Source organism: Pristis pectinata, chromosome 4, assembly GCF_009764475.1.
Source record: "Pristis pectinata isolate sPriPec2 chromosome 4, sPriPec2.1.pri, whole genome shotgun sequence".
Taxonomy (NCBI): domain Eukaryota; kingdom Metazoa; phylum Chordata; class Chondrichthyes; order Rhinopristiformes; family Pristidae; genus Pristis; species Pristis pectinata.
In genome coordinates, this window is record NC_067408.1 from 67,586,572 (window position 1) to 67,611,218 (window position 24,647).

The following is a 24,647-nucleotide window of genomic DNA, read 5'->3' on the forward strand; positions in this document are numbered from 1 at the left end:
GAAGCTGTCCTTGAGCCTGGTGGTACGTGCTTTCAGGCTTTTGCATCTTCTGCCCGATGAAGGGGGGGAGAAGAGAGAATGTTGATGGGGTCTTTATGTTGGCTGCTTTATTGAGGCAGCAAGAAATGTAGATAGTCTATGGAGGGGAGGCTAGTTTTTGTGATGTGCTAAGCTGTGTCCACAGCTCTGTGCAATTTCTTGAGGTCTTAGGGAGAACAGTTTCTGTACCAAGCTGTGATGCATCCAGATAGAATGCTGTCTATGATGCATCTATAAAAATTGGTGAGGGTCAACGGAGACATGCCAAATTTCTTTAGCCTCCTGAGGAAGTAGAAGTGCTGGTGAGCTTTCTTGGCCATGGCACCTACATGGTTGGACCAGGACAGGCAATTGTTGATGTTCATTCCTAGGAACTTGAAGCTCTCAACCCTCTCGATCTCAACGGTGCTCAACACCATTATTTTATGGAGGGTAGAATGAGAGAGACTGGTGTGTGGAATACATTACAAGGATGTGGATAAGGATTTCAGTCCCAGATATAGAGTTGGACAATGTTGCCCAGGTCTCTTGGTAATGGATGATTAATTTCCAACAATTATTGTCCAGAGTATGACTCCGTTCTTTGGAGAATTTCACCCTTGATTTCCATTGTTACCCAGGATCCTTGATAGCACACTTGATGCCCTGATATCAAACCTAAACTAACTTTTGGAATTCAGCTCTCCTGTCCATGTTTGAACCAAATTTAATGAGGTCTGGTGCAGAAAGAAACGAGCAGAACCAAACCAAAGCATCAGTGAGCAGGTTGGCTCTTGTATCTCTCTGCTGATGATTGAGAGTAGGCCGATGAGCTGGTAGTTAGCTGGACTGGACTCCTCCTGCTTTTTGTGGTGATGATGTTCCTGGGTAATTTTTCACATTCCCAGGTTGACACTGATGTTATAGTTGTGCAGTGTTACCCCAGGACCATTGCAGACTGGCACAGTGGTGCAGCTAGTAGAGCCACTGCCTCACAGCACCAGAGACCCAGGTTCAATCCTGACCTCTGGGGCTGTCTGTGTGGAGTTTGAATGTTCTCTCTGTAACTGTGTGGGTTTCCAATGGATGCTCTGATTTCCACCCATATCCCGAAGGTGTGCAGGTTGGAAGGTTAAATGGCAGCTGTAAATTGCTCCTTGTGTGTTGGTTAGTGATAGGACCTGAGGGGAGTTGTGGGGAAAATAAAAAAAGGGATTAGATTTTAGATTAGTTTATTGTCATTTGCAGCACAAAGCTCACAGAGTGAACAGCAAACATGGTAATAATAAGTACGGCAATAAATACAACAATGAGCACAAAGCAGCAGAATGACACAAAGACTGTAGTGCAATCTAAAGTAGTGCAAAAAAGAAATGTTAAAGTGGGTGGCACGGTAGCGTAGCGGTTAGTGCGATGCTATTACAGCACCAGCGATCGGGGTTCGATTCCCGTCGCTGTCTGTAAAGAGTTTGTACGTTCTCCCGTGTCTGCATGGGTTTCCTCCGGGTGCTCCGGTTTCCTCCCACATTGCAAAGACGTACGGGTAGGGAAATTTGGGCTTAAAATGGGTGGCGCGGACTCGTTGGGCCAGAAGGGCCTGTTACCACGCTGTAAATAAAATTTAAAAATTTTAAAAAAATTTAATAACAGAGTAACCGAGAGAGGTAGAGTTAAGAGTCAGAGAATGTGGGAGCACCACTGGGAAGGGGATGTGAAGGAGGTGATTTGTTCAGGAGTTTGATAGCAGTGGGGAAGAAGCTGTTCTTAAGTCTGGACGTCCAGGCCTTCAAGCTCCTGTATCTTCTCCCAAAAGGTAGAAGAGAGAAAAGGGAATGGCCAGGGTGGCAGCCATCCTTGACCATACTGTTGAGACACTATTAATGTAGGGTTAATGTAAATGGGTGATTGATGGTCAACACGGACTTGATGGGTTGAAGGGCCTGTTTTCCTGCTGCATCTCTCTGTGATGCTGTAACTTCAATATTGAAGACGAGGTGGTTTTGTGTGCCTCTCCTCCATCCAATGCTTTCAGTTGTTCATGATATCACATGGAGTGAACGGAATTGCCAGAAACTGGCTCCTATAGTGGTGGGGACCTTAGATGGAGCCTGAGGTGAAGCATTCACTAGGTACTGCTGAATGAAGATGTTCATAAATATTTTATATGTTCGCTAAGGCGTACTGTGATATATTTTTTTCACGTTTCTGCAGATGCCGTCAGGACTGTTTATACCAAGTATGGCTGTTGGGGCAATAGCTGGTAGAATGGTTGGCATCGGTGTGGAGCAGATGGCCTATCATCACCACGACTGGTTCATCTTCAGGAGCTGGTGCAGGCCAGGAGCTGACTGTGTTACACCTGGGCTGTACGCCATGGTTGGGGCCGCAGCATGTCTGGGTGAGTGACAACTGATAGACCAATAGCCTTGGAGGGAAATGTTGTTCTGCAGCAACCAATGTGCACAGTATTTGTACTTAAAAGGCATAGTTATTGGTATAAATTAGGAGTAGGAATAATCTACTTGACTCCTTCATTTGGTTTCCCCATTCAACGAGATCAGTTGCAACCTCAAATTCACATTCCTGCTCACCCTCAGTAATCTTTCATCCCTTGCCATCCAGAATCTATATAACTCTGCATTAAATATACCAGCACCCTTTGAGGAAGAGAGTTCCAAAAACTCACAATCCACCATGAGAGAATTTTGCCTCATCCTTGCCTTAAATGGGCCATGGTTAGCAACCCCTATTTTTAGATGCTCCCACAAGTGGAAGGATCCTCTCCACACTGACCTCTCAGGATCTGATGTATTTCATTCAAATCCCCCATCATTCTTCTTAACTCCAGAGAATACAAGTCTAGTCTGCGCAACCTTTCCTCATAAGACAACCTACTCATTTCAGGTATCAGTGTGATGAGCTGCTTCCAACGGATTTACATTCTTACTTAAGTAAGGAGACCAATACTGTTTACAGATTATGTCTCACCAATGTCTTACATAACTGAAGCTTAACCTCCCTATTTTGTGTTCAATTCCTTCAGCGATAAACAATAACATTCTTTTTGCTATCCTAATTACTTATTACTTGTTGCATGTTCTTGTTAACTTTTTGCGAATTGTGCACTAAATACCCAGATCCCTCTGCACCTCAGAATTCGGCAATCCCTCACCACAGGCTTTTTATTTTATTTTTCCAGCCAAAGTGGACAACTTTGCATTTTCCTTCATTATACTCCATATGCCAAATATTTTTCCCTTCTATATCCCTTTGTAGTCTCCTAATGTCCCCTTCGCCACTTACTTTCCTTGTGTCCTCAGCAAATTTAGTGACTGTATCTTCAGCATCTTCATCCTAGTTACTTACATGAATTATAAAATATTGAGGCCCCAGGTCTGATCCCTGTGCACACCAGTCACAATACTCTCCTGGCCAGAAAAAAGACCTATGTATGCCTACTTACTCTTTCCTGTTAGCCAGTCAATATACTCGTCCTTATGTTGCCTCCCACACAGTGAGCTTTCATTTTCCACTAGCCTTTAATGTGGCGCCAAATCAATGACCTCTGTGTACAAGTTAGCTATTCGCTACACTTCATTATTTGTTAATGCTTTGGAATATCTCAGGTTTTATAAGGCACAATAGATACAGAGGTGTTTGTACCTTGGGGAGAATAGACTGGATCTTGGGAAGGGCTGTGTGAAGACTCGTGGAGAGCGGAATTAGAAGTTGTACTGGTAAATCCTCAGAGTGTGGGGAGAGAATAAATATCATAATGTAAAACAAGTTTTGAAAGTATTCTTTGAAGAATGATCTTTTGGTGATTTTGGAACATCACACAACTTTGAAGCATTATCAATTTTCTTTGTTATCAAATGTAGAGTGAGATTGCACACATAGTAAAGGAGTAAATAACTAGGTAACGTATTTTAATAATGTTGATTGAGTAACATATGTTGTCCAGGATCCCAGAAGAAGTAACTTAGCGCTTTAAATGTCCATGAGGGAGGGCAGCAGGCCTTCCACTTAACACCTCATCTGGAATGTTTCACCCCCATCAGTAAGAATAAGAGGCCTGAGCATTACCACTGAGCTCAGCATGGATGTGATGGGCCAAATTGTTTCTTTCTGTGATGTAAATTACAATGAAGTTGGTCTCTACAGTTGTATAAATGCAACTGTTTCCACTTCTGAAATGGAAAATTTGTCGAAGTCGAGTTTATTGTCAAAAGCACAAGTTCATGTATGCACAGGTGCAATAAAAAGCTTACTTGCAGCAGCATCACAGGCACATAGCACAATATAAGCAGTGTTCACAAGAAAAACATGTTAAACATAAATTAAACACAATTTTTACAAGAAAAAAACACAATTAGAACAAAGAAAACTAAGTCCATTTTAGTGCAAAGTGATTAGAGTGATCACTTTGCACTAAAATGGTGATTAAATGGCTAAGCTGTAGTGGTGATTAGGGTTTTGCTGGTAGGCTCAAGAACTGAATGATTGAAGGGAAGTAGCTGTTCTTGAACCTGGTGGTGTGGGACTTCAGGCTTCTGAACCTCCTGCCTGATGGTAGCTGCAAAAAGATAGCACAGCCTGAATGGTGGGGATCTTTGATGATGGATGTTGCCTTCTTGAGGCAGCGCCTCCTGTAGATACTTCCAATAGTGGGGAGGGATGTGCCCGTGATGTATTGGGCAGAGACCACCACTCTCTGCAGCTTCTTACGTTGCTGCATGTTCGAATTGCCATACCAGACCATGATGCAACCAGTCAGGATACTTTCAACAGTACATCTGTAGAAGTCTGTTAGAGTGTTCAGTGACAAGCCGAACCTCCTTAACTGCCTAAGAACGTAAAGACGTTGGCATGCTTTCCTTATTGTAACAGTCTTACAATAAACAATAAGGCCTTTACACAGGCTCATTAACATATCATGGAATATAATCAGAAAACAAAGCTTGGCTGCAGGGCAGATGTGGATACAGGTTGTGTAAAGCTTGGAGTTGGGAGTTGGGGAGTAAATTCAAAGTTTAGGGTTGAAACCGGGTCATTTTCTCTTCTCCCTTCCATCGGGCACAAGGTACAAAAGCTTGAAAACAGGCACAACCAGGCTCAAGGAGAGCTTCTATCCCACTGTTATAAGACTCTTGAACTGATCTCTTGTACAATAAAGATGACCTCTTGACCTCACAATCTACCTCATCGTGGCCCTTGCACTTTATTTGTCTACCTGCACTGCACTTTCTCTGTTCCTGTAACACTGTATTCTGCGTTCTGTTATTGCTTTTCTCTTGTACTACCTTGATGCACTGATGTTTTGGAATGATCTGTATGGGTGGCATACAGAACTAGGTTTTTCACTGTTTCTTGGTACGCGTGACAATAATAAACCAATTCTAATTCCAAGCAGGGTCAATAAATGTAGGGTGAAGGAAGTTGGAGATAGGCAAGAAGCCGGAAGTGGGGGAGTGCAGCTGCCTTGGGCTAGAATAGGTTGCAAAGGTAGTGAGGGGGAAGGGATTAATAACACATTTGGCTTGAAATTGGATAGCCTCCACATTAAATATTGGCCACTATGGTTTTTCCTCATTTGAAGTTACCTAAAGAAATTTCAAAAATGGGGCTTCATTGCTTTAAGAAATTGCTATTGCGATTTATTTCCTTTAAGAGATGTTGAAGCCCAACTTTCTCATTTCGTAGTCACTGTTGCTTAGATGTACAGGCAGCAAGAGTGCATTCACCCGCTGACCCACAGGATGTTCATTAAAGTGACACCTCCATGGCAACCCAGGACAGCAGCTCGTGGAGATAAGGTCAGATGGGTGGGAACAGGATGGTAGGGATCGTGCAAAATAGGTGGAGAGGGCAGGGTAACAGTGCATGGGTTTCCCAAGTGAGACTTCCATGAGTAGGTAGTCCAAAAACCCCAGCAATTAGCAACAGTATTAGGGCCACAGATCGAGGACTGTGTGAGCTACAGGTTTTATAGAAATAAAAATCGGAGGATGATTTTGAATGGATAAAAGAGATATCCTGGGGGACAATCCTGGGCGGAACGGTAGCGTAGCGGTTAGCGCGATGCTATTACAGCGCCAGTGATCAGGGTTCGATTCCCGTCGCTGTCTGTAAGGAGTTTGTACGTTCTCCCGTGTCTGCATGGGTTTCCTCCGGGTGCTCCGGTTTCCTCCCACATTGCAAAGACGTACGGGTAGGTTAATTTGGGTTTAAAATGGGCGGCGCGGACTCGTTGGGCTGGAAGGGCCTGCTACCATGCTGTAAATAAAATTTAAATTTAAAAAAATTTATACTTAAAATTTAAAAATTTATCTCAAACTCAGTTCACAACTTTCAGTGTGATGCACTCCTGTTGAGCTGTTTATTAATTATCATGGTCATAAGTCACAACTGTCTGATCCAATTTCTGTCAGTGAGTAGGATATGTGGATGATGTCACCACATGTCCTAAATATGATAGGAAATGGTGTCATTTTTAGGGGAGGATCACGACAGGAGTGGCTGGTCCAATTTTCCAAAGGGTGGGACTTCAACGACAAGCTAGCGGAAACACTTCAGAACATGCCTAAAACAGTGTCTTATCCGCTATTTACACCATTAAAAAGGACACAATGCTTTTTGTTCTCTAATTCAGTTTCTAGGTTATCATACCTCTGTTTCACATTTTAAAAGAATGTCGTGCTAAGTGTTGATAATGTTGTTGCAGGTGGAGTGACTCGGATGACAGTGTCTCTGGTCGTGATCATGTTCGAGCTCACCGGGGGTTTGGAGTACATTGTACCATTGATGGCTGCGGCAGTGACCAGCAAGTGGGTGGCAGATGCCTTTGGGAAAGTGGGTATCTACGAGGCACACATACACCTGAATGGCTACCCTTTCCTGGATTCCAAGGACGAGTTCAGGCACAGGACACTGGCGACTGATGTCATGAGGCCGAGACGCACTGAGCCTCCGCTGTCAGTCCTGACGCAAGGCAGTATGACGGTGGAGGATGTGGAGACTCTCATCAAGGACACAGACTACAATGGGTTCCCAGTTGTCGTCAGTAAGGAATCGGAGCGGCTCATTGGCTTCGTCCAGCGGAGAGATCTCATTCTTGCAATAAGTGAGTCTGGAGTGGCTGGTCTTTGTGGATTCGACAGCACGTTGAGTGCACTTGGATGGCACCGAGGTGCAGCAAGTAGTGCTGCTGCCGCACACGTCCAGTGATCCAGGTCCGATCCTGACCTCCGGTGCTGTCTGTGTGCAGTTTGCATGTTCTTCCTGCAGCGGCGTGGGTTTCCTCCTGCCCCCCCACCCCACCGGGTGCTCTGGTTTCCTTCCAAATCGCAAAGAGGTGCTGATTGGTCAGTTAATTGGCTGCTGTAGATTGCCCTCAGGGTAGGTGGGCGGCAGGAAAGAGTTGATAGGCATGTGGGAGAGAATGGGTTACAGAGCGAGTGGGGGGGGGGGGTGTGATTAATGGGAATGCTTTGCGAATTAGCATAAACTTGGCAGACCAAATGGCCTGCTGATCTGTATGAGAAATCGTATGAAAATGTGGTATTTGGAGCCTGATGGCTTCTGTTGAATGTTTTAAGTTGGGACAAGTCTTTTACTCATTTGCCATGAATGCACGATTAGAGTTTCACTCCAGACAGCCCCAGTGAATAGAGACCAGAGCTTCAGCTTTGAAATCCAGATGGACAAGCAGTGGGATATCATGCCCAATGGATGCAGATGGACCCCCTCCTCTATCAACCCCTCCTGTTCTCTGGAAAATTGTTGGTGCCCATGAAAGGACTTTTCACATCATTGCCTATCAGTGTTGTGCCATAGTTAAACAGGATTGTTCGCAGATCCAATAGAAATAAGCCTCGCACACGCAATGCTGCACACAACACACTTTACTGCCAAGTTACATCAAGCAGTGCTTATCTGGGAAGCGCACCTGAGCCTGTTTAACTGCAGCGCCCCATTCCAATTGGTCCACAGCATCAGTTGCAACTTAACCTGTGGTAAGCCTCACCACTGGTGTGCTCACTCTTTTATAGCCTGGTCACTTCTCTCCGTTCTTTACCTGGGTCAATCCTTTGTCCAGGTCGACCTAACATGTGACCATTGCCTCAGGCACTGTAGGCTCATGTCTGTAGGGACAATACCTTGGTTACCTAGCACCCAGGTTACCCTTCCCCCACGTGCACACACATTTGATCCCAGCAATTGTTTCTTGCGCTCCCTGGCCAACATTTCAGGATTCTTATTACGATCAGATAGTTAATTAGCCTGCAAATCCTTGCACTCTATTTAAATTCAGTAAAGTTGTTGCTAAATTCCAACCCAGAAAACAAGCAAAGGTGACTGGCAACTTCAAAAGAAATGACACACGGGCTCCAGAAAGTCAACAACATGAGAATATCTCGTTTACAAGACAATAACATGTACACGGGATCTGTGAATGAGTCAAGATCTGGCATCCATTATCTACATTAATGACTTGATCTTGGGAGTTGGAAGACAGAATCAAAATTTGGGGATGACACTTAATTTTATTATTGATACCTAATTTTGTGCCTGGCTTGATATTAACTGTCTGTGACAAAATACAAATAGAGGATAAATGGGGCGGCATGGTAGTATAGTGGTTAGCACAATGGTATTACAGTGCCAGCGATCAGGGTTCGATTCCCGTCACTGTCTGTAAGGAGTTTGTACGTTCTCCCCATGTCTGCGTGGGTTTCCTCCGGGTGCTCTGGTTTCCTCTCACTTTCTAAAGACATACGGGTAGCTTAACGTAGGTTTAAAATGGGCAGTGCGGACTCGTTCGGCCAGAAGGGCCTGTTACCATGCTGCATAATTAGAAGTGTATAAAGGTTTAAAATAAGGCTAAGTGGGGAGTGAAAATTAAAGCAGGAGGAGTGAGGAAATGAGCATCCTACTTGTGTTTGGCATTATCCACATCGTGGTTTGTGTGGTCAGTGGTCTGGGGCAGGTTACAAACAGAAACAATATTAGATGGCTTTAGTTTTTCTCTCCTGGGCTGGGTCTTAAACCAAAAATCAGTGCACCCAGAGGGACTAACCTTCTCCTTGAGCTCGATACCTCAGGTAGAACATAACAGGCCCTTCGGCCTACAATGTTGTGCCAAACTAATTAAACTAGTAATTAAATGCCTAACTAAACTAATCCCTTATGTCTACATAATGTCCATATCCCTCCATTCTCTGCACATTCACCTCCCTATCTAAGAGCCTCTTAAACACCTCAATTGTATTTGCCTCCACTACCATCCCTGGCAGCGCATTCCAGGCACCCACCACTCTCTGTGTAAAAAAAAAACTTGCCCCACACATCTCCTTTGTATTTACCGCCTCTTACCTTAAATGCATGCCCTCTAGTATTAAACATTTCGACCCTAGGAAAAAGATACCGGCTGTATCTTTGCCTCTCATAATCTTATAAACTTCTATCAGGTCTCCCCTCAGCCTCAGAGAAAACAACCTAAGTTTGTCTAAACTCTCCTCATAGCACACACCCTCTAATCCAGGGAGCATCCTGCTAAATCTCTTCTGCACCATTTCTAAAGCCTCCACATCCTTCCTATAATGGGACAACCAGAATTGAATGTGATACTCCAGATGCAACCTAATTAGAGTTTCATAAAGCTGCAACATAACTTCCTAACTCTTGAACTCAATGCCTTAACTAATAAAGACAAGGTAGTGGACTGTCTGAGATGATTGGTAAGGCCCATTGGGAACAATCACCAAAATGAAATTCTGGAATGGAAGGAAGAAATTTGGAGGGAACTGTAGGGAGGAGGGTGGGTTGTTGGAAACCCAAAAAAACTTTGATTGTTCCCAACTTTGATGTTTCCTCTCTTCATCAGAAAATGCAAGAAAAATTCAAGATGGTGTGGTCAGCAACTCCATTGTGTATTTCATGGAAGAGCCTCCTTCGTTGCCAGGCAATAGCCCCTGCCCCCTCAAGCTGCGGAGGATCCTCAACCTCAGCCCGTTCACAGTAACGGACCACACACCCATGGAGACAGTGGTGGACATCTTCCGTAAGCTTGGTCTGCGACAGTGTCTGGTCACTCGCAGTGGGTAGGTGTCCAAAGATGAGTAGCGGTTAAAATCAGCTTCTTCAATCATCTCACCGCCTTCACACACAAGACACGTCTACTAGAAGGTCGCAGTCAGAAATGCCTTTGTGTATGCCACATTTTTGGAATGACTGTCTCTTTGAGAAGAGGCTTCCAAACAGATAACAAAATGGTCATGAAGTCAGCTGTAATGTTCAACAATTATAACTGACTTATATAATGCCCTCAAGGTGCTTCATCAGGAGAATTTAACACTGAGACTCAGAAAGAGGTTTCATGATAAATTGGTTAATTGGTTTATTATTGTCACATGTATCAAGTGAAAAACTTTGTTTTGCATGCCGTCCACACAGATCATTTCATCACATCAGTACATCAAGGTAGTACAAAGGGAAAAGCAATAACAGAATGCAGAATAAAGTGTTACATTACAGAGAAAGTGCAGTGCAGACACAATAAGGTGCAAGGCCATGAAGGTCATATTGGCATGAAGGCAAGGCCAAGAGGTCAAGAGTCCATCTTATTGTAAAGGCTTGGTAAAGAAGATAAGGTTTAAGATGCATCTTAAGGGTGGACAGTGGAGTAGAGAGGCTCAAGAGGGCTGGTGAAGTTGTTAAGTGCAATTCAGCACATTAGATTCACATTCCTTTCTCTGCTCTGTTAAAAGCCACTGGAGTTCAGATCCTTAAAACAAAGTGTTCCTCCTGTTGGTCTGTGAACTGATGCATTTTTTAACCCCACACAGCTTCCTACTAAGAGTCACTGTCCATGGATACGCTCACAATTTACATCTGGGCTTCAATGCTGTAATGTGTGGCGCTGTGGAATTCTACCAGTGACCCCTGCTGTTTGTGTCAAGAGTCCATGGGATTGGGGGTAGTGCTTTGGCATGAAAGGGAGATTGGCCAATGAACAGAAAATAGGTCAATTTCAGTTTGGTAGTCAGTAACCAGGGATCAGGGCTGGGGCCTCAACCATTTACAATTTATATTTACACTATGGATGCAAGGATCAAGTGTACTGTAGCCAGAGTTGCTGATATGTGAAGATAGGTGGGTTAGCAAGTTGTGAGGAGGTCCTAAAGAGCATGCAACAGGGTATAGGCAGGTTAATTGAGAGGGCCAGAATTTGGCAGATGGAGTATAATGTGGTAAAATGCAAGGTTACCCACTTTGGAAAGAAGAAATCTGTGGAATTCTCTACCCAGAGATCTGTGGAAGTCTTGTCATTGAGTATATTCGAGACGGGGATTGACAGTCATTTGAACAACAAAGGGAGTCGAGAGGTATGGGCACAGTGGTGTGGACTCCAAGACTGGATCAGCTACAGCCTGATGAATGGTGGAGCAGGCTCGAGGGTCTGACCGACCTTTTCCTTCTCCCATTTGTTATTTTCTATATTCTCTGTTCTCACGTCCATCAGCAGAGTTCCCCAGGTTTACCACAACACACTCCAGATTCCGGCACCATTAAGAAAGCCTCTCATGAGCGTATAAATCTGGCAAGAACTGTTGGATCTAGGGCAGTTGATTCCTGCCTACTGCAAGCACAACACCACTCTGTGTGCTTTGCTGGAACACTTTAGGAAAAGATTCAGGAATCCAGGGAACAGTCCCATTCCATGGAAAATTGGGAATACTAAACCACTTTCCTGTTTTCTGACACTGACTTCATTACACAAATGCACCGCCAGCAGTGATAACACATTCCACCCTCCGTAAACTTGGGATTATCCAGAACTTTACTCCACCTCATCCCAAGCGGTCCTACATTGGTTCTAAATTGACCAATTATTTCATTTTGTTAAAAAAATTCTTATCTTTGTTTTCAAGTCTCTCTGTCATGTCCTCATGTCTAATTCTACAGCCCCCTGAGATCTCCAGTTCTAGCCCAAGCCCCTCTCTCCTCGTAAGCTGCTTAGGTCAAATTCCATTCCTCACCCTCTGCCCCTCTCCTCCCCTCTCCTCCACAAGGTGCTTTTAACACTGACCTTCACCCATCTGAGGTCAGTGCCACATAGCGATGCTACTTCGGTGCAATGCCTTGGGAAGTCTTATTGCACAGAAAGCATGTTGCTGATATTAACCATAAATAAGGTGGGCAAAGCAGCTCCAGGAACCGCAGGGTGACGTGGATCCAGGCTCTGACCCTTCAGTCTATTCCTAGTCTTAGATTCTTTGGGCTTATGAAGTGACTGCAATTCATTGAAAATGAAGGGAGCCATGGCTGTGGCAATCTTTTTCTGGTCATTACAGTTCTGTATTTTAAACCGTCTGGAAGCACTTTATACTTTCATGTCATCACTCCTTTAGTCTTTTATGATATAGTACTACTGCAGTTAAAGATGTGTGTGTTTCCGTTATAAGGGAGTTGTGATAGATTTAGTTAATTCCACCTCAACCTATTGGTTTGATGGTCACCTTAAAACTCCAGAACTGGCAGTGGGAATGAATCCTGCTCCACTCTGTCAGAGCAACTTGCATGACTTCAGATAAAACCAGGAACTTTCCAGCCAAATTTTGCAAAGTAGCACGGAGAAAGAACTCTGTAGCCACTGCTTCAGATGAGTTCCCTTTACAGGGGCAATGTTGTTTCTCCAAAAGGTGATGGAGGAATTTCTTGTAAAAGCCATGTAGCAGGTGAGTAAGAATGCGGTATCGTTGGCAGCAAGCGTTCGTTCGTACCGGTAACGAGAGTCATAGAGTCATACAGCACAGAAACAGGCCCTTTGGCATTTGGCCCATATCTCTCTAAACCTTTCCTATCCATGTACCTGTCCAAGTACCTTTGAAATGTTGTTAATGTACCTGCCTCAACCACTTCCTTTTGCAACTTATTCCATATACTGACCACTCTCTGTGTAATATAGTTGCCCCTCAGATCCCCATTCAACCTTTCCCCCTCACAAACCTATGCTCTCTTGTTCTTGATTCCCCAGCCCTGGGAAAAAGACTGTGGGCATCACCCTATCTATGCTCCTCATGATTTTATACACCTCTGTAAGATCACCCCTCATTCTCCTACACTCCAATGAAAAACATCCCAACCTACTTAACCTCTCTTCTTAACTCAGTCCCTCGAGTCCCGGCAACGTCCTCGTAAGTCTTCTCTGCACTCTTTCCAGCTTAATGGCCTTTCCTATAGCAGGGTTACCAAAGCCGAGCACAATATTCCAAATTTGACGTTGAGCTAAGACTCACAAGGAGAAGTGAATCAGACAGTAATATACTCACCTTTCAGTGTGTGATGCTGCACAGAGTATCTGAATTAGGATACTGAGTTCCTCTGCACAAACATACTTAATATGCCAGCTCAGCTCATTGCAAGCTAACTGCCTTGAGTCTCATTGGTTGTGTGTGAGGTATCGTAGAGAGGTTTGTCTTCCTTCCTTCCTACAATTTGTGTTGCTGTTGCACTTTTAACAGACTCTTAAGGTGCCTCACAAACCAAGGTTGGCACTGAGTCAGTGAAGGAGACAAGGGGCAGAGAGTGTTAAGGAATAACTCTTCTTTTAAAAAAAATACTGAGCAAGGTGAAGGGGATTCAGGAAAAATTGTTAGAGAAGGCAGGGTGAGGATGGCTCAATGAATAGCTGCCAGTGGTGGGGCATAAAATTGGAGGATAGGTTGGAAGCCTCTGCAAGTTTCTTGAATGGTTGTAGAGATGGAGGAGACAGCGTTAGGCAGAGTTAAGGACATAGAGAGATTTAGGTTTGAAGATGAGAACTTTAATTATTGGTGGACTAAGAGCCGGACTAAGTGTTGAGTGAGTGGAACTCAGTGCAAATTAGGGTAGACTCAGCAGAGTTTTTTTAGATGCTGACATTTCTGTAGGGTGGTGAAGCCAATGGAAGCCCTGCCATGCACCATTCGAGGTTGGAGGTACAATGGAAGGGATTAGCATGGCAGCATCAAAAAGGCTGAGACAGAGATGGGGTCAGATGTATTACAAACAATCCAAACATTATTGTGGCTCAATGGATAAATAAACATGAAAGCATTAAACAGAAGGTAATGAAAGAAACACAATAAAAATCTGACAATCGTCTACCAGGCTGCTTGGAAATCCAGATAGTTTGGCATCTGGCTCACCAAGTGATGTTTACCACACTGCACTTCCACTCACTTGGGCCCCAGTCGCCGTGCTCCCCTTTCACTCACTGGGGCCCCATTCCCAGACTCAAAACATTGACTGTTTCCCTTTCCACGGATCTGCCTGATCTGCTGAGTTTTCCCAGCATCTTCTGTTATTGTTTCAGATTGTTGGCAAAGTCTCGCTTGACCAGCCCCTTTGAATTCTTTGAAGAGTTAATACAGAGTAGTATATGGACAGAATATGCAGCACAGAAACATACTACTGGGACTGGCCAGTCGGTGCTGGCATTCATCCAGTGAAAAATTTCCAGGTTCTTCTAAAAACTGAATTGGTCCAGCAAAGGTCTTTTAGCAAATGACTGACCACTCCTGTTGGTTTGGACTACAATTAATGACAATTTGTGATTGACATTATAATGGCTGCTGTAATCAAACACTTCCTAGATATTAAATGTAGTCCTGCATGGACAGAAAACACAGTGTTCGTAATGTCCTCTGTAGCTTGAACCAGAAGTTAAAGCACACTCTTACTGCTGGTACTTTTCTCTTCTTTTTGCAGACGTCTCCTGGGCATCTTAACGAAAAAGGATGTACTAAGGCATATGGCCCAAATGGCAAATCAGGACCCTGAGTCGATAATGTTCAATTGACCCCAGCCCACCCCACCCTCCCCGTAATTGTGCCAGCCTTGCGAAGTTCTGGTCTTAGAAGGGAAAGGACAATAGGTGTGGCTGAAGTCTCAGGGCATGGTGACCTTTAAGTGAATTGAATACTGATTATTGGGTCAATAACAGCAGGCTTGCTCGTGAGATGGACAACTGGCCGTGCACCGAGTCAGAGAAGGGGACTGGCCTACGGCGAGCACCAGCCCGGTATTGCTTTCAGAAGAGGAGGAGAAGCTGAGATCCCAGCTCTTGTGGAAAGCCTGGCAGGGTGTTAGATGATGCATCTTATATTAACCTCTGAACTGGCCAGCTTTGCTTAAAAGGTTTGTTCAACTGGGGTAACGTAATAGAGATTCATAAATACATTGCCTTTCAATATTGGTCACTGATGTACCTCACTCGCTTAACTTCTCCAGTTTGAATTCATGGCAAATAGCAAGAATTCAGTGCTGAAGACTTCACATTCATTTCCTAACTCACCCATTTTTCTCACAAGAAGTCTGGTGAAGTTAACTACAACACAGTTGACAGAATTTACAGCAAGATAACACACCAGCCTGTGAGCTTGCTTAATCCTGCATTATCAATATATCCTTCTGTTGCTTTTCCCTTATGTTCATACCTAGCTTCCTCTTAATTGAATCTATCCAATTCATCTCAACCAGTTTGTGTGAACTATTAAATGTCTGGTCTATGCAATTACTGTTTAGCACTTTTATCCCTGATATTATCTTGGTGAATCTCTATTGCGCTCACTCCAAGGTTAATCTCTCCTTCGTGAGGTGTAGTGCCTGAACTGAGGCATCAACCCAAATGGGCTCTAACCAGAATCTATATGACTGAAGCATCGTTTCCACCCTTTAGTAGTCCAGCTTCCTTGAGATAAAGGCCATCATTTCATTAACATACTAATTCCACCTGGAAGATGCATAAATCAGGGAAATTGCAAACTCTCTCACATTTTCAGAAGGAGGCCGCCTTCATGCTTGATGTTTCCCTGCTATTTTATCTAGGTGGCCTACTCTGTCCCAACAGAGATGCAGAATTTATTTGAGTGGGTCAGCAGAGTTCCTGCAACTGTCACCCTCCAGCCCTATAACCCTTTAAGATATTAATAGATATCAATGTTCCTGCAGTACTAGCCTCTTGCACACCTGATTTTATCCCTCTCTTCCCCTTCCCCTCCCCCTCCTCTCATGGTTAAAAAGACTTTTAGTTTTTGGTCAACTGCTCTAATGTGGTTTTGTGCCCTATGATACTCCATCTTACCATATTAATGGGACTACATAAATGCAAACTGTTGTAGTTTTGGTTATTGGGATGGGTAAATACTAATGAAAATGGAGCATGTCAATATCAAACATTAATTTACTCAACCAATAGTCAAAAGTTGATCTTGTGTTTTACTTGAGTGAGTCAAAAATTGTTCCTTGTGAATAAGGAACTGGATTACCCTGAGGTTTATGTTGTGATGCTGCATGTTCTCCCATTAGCCAGAAGATTCTCATCTTTTATTACTGAAAGAACCTTGGACCTCATCCGGTGGTGAATGGTTTTCCAGAACATAATGATTTTTAAAAATCCATTGGGCATTGTATCAAGTAGGCTAACAACTAATATTTGGACTTCCTAGTACGTTACTGGAAAAATGAGTGGAATTGCACAGGAGGGTGGTCTGTAAGCTTGTCTGGTGAAATTTCTTCCAACATTGACTTTACCAGAAATGCATTCCACTGTTAAGATTAATTAACCTGAATTTACATGTCTGAATTATGAACAACATTGTGTTAATTCTAGTATGTGCACTTTAGACACGTCCTTTATCTTGTTGTAAACCGTTTACTTTAACTCCTTAATACTTCCGTTAAAGTGGTAAGGCAAGGAATCTAAAGCAGACATGCCCATCACTATTGTGTGTTGTACACTGACCAGTTCCAGCCCCCTATTGTTAGGAAGGGTATGTATGTTATGGTTCAAAAAATTTGCTAATTAAATATATGAACTTATTCAACCAGCTTCAAATCTTAACTGAGATGAAATTAGGGTCTACGGCATTCTGGTTTTGCACTTAAAATGCCAAGATCAATAAACACTCAGGCTGTAGCGAAGACATAAAAAGAACTGCATAAAAGCCGCAAATATAGAACCATAAAAATTTCAAGACCCCCCCCCCTTGAGATTAAAGCAAGACAATATCTCAGATTAAACAGATCAAAATTGACAGAGATCAGATTTGGATGAAAGAAGTTTGAAGGGCCAATCTAGAAGAGATTGTCAGCTGTGGCTCTCAGAGAGCTTTCTTGGCTTTGTATCAGAAGGCTGTAGGTTCAAATCTAGTTCCAGAGGCTTGAGTATAAAGTGCTGGATGATTTTCAGGTGCTATAATAATGGAGTGCTGCACTCCCTTTTAGATGCGATGCTCAACCAAGATCTTATCTGTTCTCTGAGCTGGGCCTAAAATATCCTATACCGTTGCATTGAAAAGACTAATGCAATGACCCCAATATCCTCAACCACAGTTCTCCTTCAATCAACGCAACAGAACAAACAGATTATGTGCACATAGATCTCTGTGGGAGTTTGCTGTATGAACGTGGGCTGTCACATTTGCTGCATTGCTGCAGTGACCACAATTTGAAAGTGACAACTTTGCACCAATCAAAGTGAAGATGATTGTATAAAATCCCTGTCAATCAAGCTTGATGACCACACCAGTGACTGAGTACTTTCATGCACATAATTTATCCGTACCTATCATCCTGCTTTTATTGGGTGAAGTTGTTGCAGTTTCATTTCTCCCACTCTTTAGACTGACTTGTTTTCTGAGTAAATTGACTTTGTCTGCTGTCCAATGGACTGTTTGCTATGAGTCTTGCACTCATCAGTTGCTGCAATATTGTCAATAATGCCCTGTTTAGAAGAAACCTCATTATCTGTAATGTGATTTGGGATTTCCCAAGATTGTGAAAGATGCATTATAAAATCGGAGAAAAGGATCAAAACAAAATTGCTGGATGGATCCAGGAATAAAAGGGCTGAATCTTTCACTGAGGCATCAGTACTAATGCTGGGACTTACCCAGGTATTTCCATGGTTAAACATGGTGCAAGTACAGCAGTCCCCATTCATATGGATACTTAGGTAGAGAAGGTGGTGAAGAAGGCACACAGGATACTTGACATTAGCGAGGGAATTGAATATAATAGCAGGAAGATTATGGTAGAACTTTATAAAACATTAGTTAGGCCACAGCTGGAAATAACCTGCACCATTCTGACCACCACACTATGGGAAGAATGTGGTTACACTGGAGAGGATGCAGAGGAGATTCGACAGGATGTTGCTTGGGATGGAGTGTTCCAGTTATGAGGAGAGACTAGATGAGCTAGGTTTGTTTTCCTTGGAGCGGAGGAGGCTGAGGGGAGACCTGATAGAGGTATACAACATTATGAGAGGCATAGATAGGGTAGAAAGTAGGAAACTTTTCCCTATAGCAGAGGTATCTAAAATCAGAAGGCATAGGTTTGGGGTAAGGGGTAAGAGTTTTGGAGGGGATCTGAGAACTTTTCCACACAGAGGGTTATTGGAATCTGTAACGCACTCCCTCATTGGGTGGTGGTGGTAGGTACTCTCACAACCTTTAGGAAATACCTAGATGAGCACTGGAATCACTAATGCATAGAAAGTTACAGACCAACTGCTGATAAATGAGATTAGTATTGATGGGTACTTGATGGTTGGCATGGACATAACAGGCTGAGAGGTCTGTTTTTGTACTGTATGACTCCAGGAGAAATTGGCTGCTGGGAGTATCGTGTTATTATTTGACTTCACTTAAGATGTTTTAAATTGACTTTAAATGTGTGACTGTTTTATTTAACGTTTTAAACAGAAAAATTATTTTTAATTTCTTTAACATTTTAGTTTTTTTATACGTCCCAAATGTTCACGGACCTGATCGTGCTGACAGCTGCTTTGGTCTATGAGATGTCTCTGCTCGAGGGAGCAGGGATCCCAGTAGAAGACAGTGCGGGGTGAGCAGAGGTAGGCAGCCAGTGACCAGTGCCCCAGTGTGTCTGTGTAAATAACTGTATGGAACTTCTTTGTATACATGAGCACATAGCCTACCCCTAATCACCCTCGGGTGCCGGACCTGTCATGGGTTTCAGTGGTCCTTCCAATGACCTACCTGAGGCCACCACTTCACTCGCATTGACTGAACCACAAAGGACTTGCACATGAATAGACCCAGCGATGCTAGCTGTTGGTATACTTTGGGCCAAAGATAAAACTGCCTACAGGCTGGTTGGGATCTTCAATATTTTGATTCCAGGCACAAGACTGAATCTTTTGAGTCCTTGACCATTAGCATTAGTTTTGATACCACAAGTACATTCCAGACTCCCAATCTTCTAATGTTCACTCATACCAGACATACATTTGATTTTTCCTAGGACTTGGAAGGTTTTATTTTATTATTTATTAATTTTTCAGGACTTTGACATCACTGTAAGCCAGGGTTGATTGCCCGCCCCTACCTGCTCCTGAAAAGATGGCGGTGAGCTGCCTTTCTGAACCACTGCAGTTTTTTTCTGGTGAAGGTAATAAATGCTGTTAGAGAGGGAGTTCCAGGATTTAGATCTAGAAATAAGGAAAATCTGGAGGCATGTTTCCAAATCAGGATGGTGTGCAGCTTGGAAGGGAATCTGTAAGTGGTGGTGTTTCTGTGCCTCAGCTGTCTGTATCCTCCTTGGTGGTACAGTTTGCGGGTTTGGGAGGAGCAGCCTTGGTGAGTAACTGCAGCGCACTTTGTAGATGGTACACACTGCAGACACAGTTGTGGAGAGTTTGAATGTTTAGGATTGTAGATGGGGAGTCAATGAAGCAGGCTCGTAGAATCATACTGCACAGAAAAAAAAATCCCTTGGCCCACCATGTCCATGCTGACCATCAGGTACCCCTATACTGATCCTATTTCCCAGCGCTTTGGTATGTGACGTACTATGCCTTGGCAATTCAAGTACTCACCAGATGTTCTTAAATGTTGTGAGAGTACCTGCCTCCACCACCTTCTCAGGCAGTGTGTTCCAGGTGACACCCACCCTCTGGGTGAAAAGGTCCTCTCTAAACCTCTTACTCTCACCTCAACCCCACGTCTTCTGGCCTTGCACACCTCTTCCATGGGGAACATTTTCTGACCATCCACCCTATCTATGCCCCTCATCATTTTGTACACCTCTGTCAGCACCCCCTCAGCTGCTTCTGCTCCAAGGAAAACAAACCCAGTCCATCTAGTCACTCCTCATAACCTTAACATTCCATCTCCGACAACGTCCTGGTGAACCTCCCCTGCAATGTCCTGGAAGGTGGCAAGCTCCCTGCATGTCGTAATCCTCCTCATATGCACACTTTATGTTTATGGTCAATTTATATTAATGGTGTGATATATTTATGGTCAAACACTTTTATGTTGTAACTATTCCCAAGGTTGTAAAGTCATTTCTGTTCTGTTCAGTTGGAAAATGTTCTCAGTCAGAATACTTGAAAGAAATGGAGTGTGATCATGCATTCAGCAATTCAAAGCACGCTGATCTTGCAATGGGGCAACCTGAGGCTCTCATTGCCAACTTTGTGGCTGTTTTGTTTACTGGCGCTCTGAAAAAGGTATTGGTGCTTTTGAATGCATGAATTAGACATCTTAGGCTCGATAAAGGGCCTCTGATCAATCAGTCACCTCACCAGGAGATCAGTTGAGCCTGCTCTACCTGGGATTACCACTAACCAAAGGCAAGCTTTTGGAATTAACTTTGTCAAAATACATTCCTTTGGAACCAGGAGAAGGAATTCTCCCCTAAATCCACCTGCATCAGGATTGCTGCCCTTGCAACTTCCAGACCCTCAGGCAGCTCACGCTGTATGTGCAGATGAGGCCCAAGAAGAATTTATCAGTGATCTTGAGGGCTTTTGCTTCAGGACCACCCACTGCCAGAGACTAATGCTATTCCAGTGAGACCAGAGTAGGATTATCAATGAAAGTTCAAGGAAGCTATATGAATGAGCAATCTCCACTCTTTCTGATAAATATAACTTTACCTATTCTTGGACTGATTAGACACCCCTGTAAATATCACTGGGTATTTTCTGTAATGACGTCAAGAGCATTCAGTTTGTTGTGCAGCTCATTTCAAGCTTAAAGCCTTGCATTATCCAAAGTGACATGGTACTGGTTTAATGACCTGGTGCATTATTGGTTAGCAGTGGTAGGGATTCAGGATTAAATTGACAATGCTTTGAATACAGATTGTGTACAAGATGAATGTCCAGATTACAGTGGTTACAAACAGCCTTGTAAATTAAGATGCAATATTTTGTAATTATTGTGTAATTATTTGGATAACTGCTATGGGGCTGCCACTAGAGGTTGTAAGTTAAGTGAACATGATTAATCTAATATTGATCGAGTAAATGCTTTCAGCTGTGCAGGCTCACAGCCTCAGCAATGTACAGTGAGCTGATTTACTGCATCATTCCCGCTCTGTGTGGAGCATATCCTTCCAAACCAATTAGCATAAGAAAACTGCAAACTAATTGGTGTGACATTTCATTTTGTGCTTGTATTCTGACCATGTCTTCCAAGGTTATCATTGCTTTGTTGGACATCCTCCATTCTAGTTAACACCAGGTGTCTTTAGCATGGATTTGCTTGATGTTGTCATCAGCTATCAGGAAAGAAGGTGCCCTGTGATGATGTGTGCATCATCACTTTGACTTGACAGAATGCTGACCAACTGGTAATATGGACATTCTGATAACTATGTTTCTTTCCGAGAGTTATGAAAGCCTTTAATGAGGAGAGCACAGTATTCTCATCTGATAAGAGGCATGCAAACAATGGGACTAAATAACAGCTAATCATTCAGCTGAAACTCTGACGGCAAGAGTGGAGTTAACACCTCACAACGTGCACCTTCAAGTATTCTCTTGTTTTTCTTTCAAACAGACCTGTGCTGCTGACTGTGATATGTTTTCTTGTGCTAAGGGCGACACTGCCTCACCGCTCCAGAGACCCAGCAGTTTGTACATTCTGCCCGTGAACGCATGGGTTACCCCTGGGTACTCCGTATCCTCCATGTCCCAAAGACATTCAGGTAGGTGAATTGGCCACTGTAAATTACCCTTAGTGTTGGTAAGTGGTAAAAGAATCAAAGGGGAGTTGATGGGTATGTGAGAGAGAGAGAGAGAGAGAGAGAGAGAGAGAGAGAATAACTAGCAGGGCTACAGGGAAATGGGACTGATGGGATTGCTCTGTTGGAAGCTGTGATGAATATGATGGGATGATTGGCCTCCTGTGTAAGTTAAGTCGAATCTGTAGGAATGGATGTCAACTCAAATGCACCGGATATCGATGCTGGGGATTTGCTTCCCTGAAATCTATTAGTGATCCAATTGTGTTTTTACAATATATAACAGATTCATGGTCAGTTTTACCTCTCCAGCTTTTTGCTTCCAGGATTTCTTTTGAAGCCAATTCAAGCTCTTGGCCTCAATTTCCCTTTTCTTCTACTGTTATCACATTTGCATTGAGCCATTGAAAATGTTCGTGTGTGTTATTACACCACAGAGTATCCAAGTATCAAAATGCAGCATTGAATCCAATGCAAAGGGCAAAGAGATCTATTTCCTACTTGTTATGTTTGCTGAATGCAGTTCAGTGTCCAATTTTAGTTGCTAGTACTACTGGGGAGCATCTTGGGTCACTTTACTCTGTTAAAGTTGCAATATAAATATAAATTGTTATTCTTCCCTCCTAGCTTCAACAGTTGTCTACGCTACTGTTTACTCTCACCTGTTTTGTCAGCACGCCCAAAAAAGACTCCCCCTCTGTGCATTTAAAGGGATTTTTGCAAAACTTAATTGCTGTTATGCCACATTGATTGATGTTGAAACCGGACAAATCCTGGGTAGCTGTTCCCAGAAAACAAAGCCGGTGGAAGTGCAGCTCATCAAGAGTAGTCTGGGTTAGTGGATTATTCCCCCCATTGAACCAACTCACCACAAGGCTTTAGCTGCAGCGCACTGGTTCTCTATTGAACTATGTGACTAGAGTGTGACTGACATGACAGTATCTCTTGTGATTCTTCAAAAGATCAAGCGATTCTCTCAACTAATTAACTCACATGTGTAACTTGGTAAGACTAAGGTGTACATAGACCCTGTATGGTGCAAGATTGCTTCCAATCCTGAGGTCCAACCTGCTTATTACAAATATGGCTAGTGCAGAGGTACCAGTGAAATAGACTGGCTTTATTTCTCATCTGCTTATCTTTAGACCCTGTTTTAATGTACAATGGGTCTGGTGTGAAGCAAAGAGTGCACTTCTGAAATTTAAAAAGAAGAGACCTCCCTTTTACATCTTTAGTCTGTATGTTGAATGAAACTAAAAGCTGACAAGAGCTGAGGGACTCCTCCCCAGAAACCTGCATGGTGCTTTCAAGAGTTAAGATGAATTTTAATGGATGAGGATGTCAGTTGATATATAATAAAGGTACGTCAGTGTGGTTGAGGCCCAGAAATTATTGAAAGGCAGAGCAAACTTGGATGAATGGCCTGCTCCTCTTCCAGTGGTGATAATCATGTGTTGTCATGTGTTTTCTTGTGCATAGAAACGTCCCTCACTATCTAAGTGCTTCTGTACTGGTTCTGAATAAATGCATAGTAAGTATTCATTCTGGAATTGCAAACCACAAATGATTACAGAACAAATTTATTCCAGTCTGTAAAATTAATAAATAAATTGGCAAAACATCATTTTTAAGGAAGTGTATTATTTTGAGCTGTTGACACAGAGAACATATTATGCCTACAGCTTGACCCTTTCCAAATTCACATAGAGGGTGGTGAATATCTGGAATGAGCTGCCAGAGGAGGCGGTGGAGGCAGCAGAAGATGCCTGTAGTCCCACAGCAGCCGGTAAATCCATCCCACCAGTCTCCCAAATACTCGTTGATATGTACAGGCTGTACACAAGCCTAGTGTTCGTAAGCTGTGAGGACCTGCACTTGGATAGGAAAGACTGAGGGACATGGGCCTAATGGAGTTAAGATAGATGGGCATCATGGTTGGCAAGGGTGAGATAGGTCAAAAGGCCCCGTTTCTGTGCTGCACCTTCCTATGACTGAAATGTGGAATGCAAGAGGCCAGCAGGACTGCATCTTGCCTTCAACCACGTGTGACCCTGTTAATTACAGGCAACCCTGAGAGTCCCATTACAAGATCCCTGTGAGCTCATCTCCTTTCCCTTCCCCACCTGTCAGTGCTGGAAGCAGGCAATTTCTTCAGCTGCTGTTGGTATTGGCCACTAGTGGTACAATTACATGGGAAATGGAGGCAGGAGTTAAGCATTCTGCCCTTCACATACCCACTCCACCACTCAATAAAGTCATGGCTCAAATTCTACTTCAGCACCACTGTCCTGAACTAACCCCATGTCCCTTGATTTCCTTAATACCCAAAGATCGATTTTGATCTTAAATATACTTGGCAACTCAGCCTCCACAACCCTCTTAGGTAGAATTGCAAAGATTCCCCACCTTCTGAGTGAAGTTCTTGACACTTGTGTCATGAATGGCTGACCCTTGTTTTGAGACTGACTTCTGGTTCTGGACACCCAGCCAGGGTAGACATTAACTCCACATCTAGCCTGTCAATGAGACCACCCCTTCATTCCTCTAAACACAAGAAAGTACAGGCCCAGACCGCCTAACCTCAC

At 43.4% G+C, this 24,647-nt stretch overlaps 1 protein-coding gene across 5 annotated transcripts in view; it reads left to right on the top strand.

The window, feature by feature from the left end:
* LOC127569563 (H(+)/Cl(-) exchange transporter 4) overlaps positions 1 to 23,663 on the top strand; it is a 78,296-nt gene extending 54,633 nt beyond the window's left edge. For 4 of the 5 annotated variants that reach the window (XM_052014320.1, XM_052014321.1, XM_052014322.1 and 1 more), the window contains 4 exons: positions 2,230 to 2,416; positions 6,743 to 7,141; positions 9,905 to 10,121; positions 14,773 to 23,663. In XM_052014320.1, coding sequence (XP_051870280.1) covers positions 2,230 to 2,416; positions 6,743 to 7,141; positions 9,905 to 10,121; positions 14,773 to 14,863 — 894 coding nt within the window. In that variant the 3' untranslated portion in view covers positions 14,864 to 23,663. The remainder of the gene's footprint in view (positions 1 to 2,229; positions 2,417 to 6,742; positions 7,142 to 9,904; positions 10,122 to 14,772) is intronic. The other variant, XR_007956221.1, reaches the window with a different exon arrangement.
* The last annotated feature ends 984 nt before the right edge of the window (positions 23,664 to 24,647 follow it).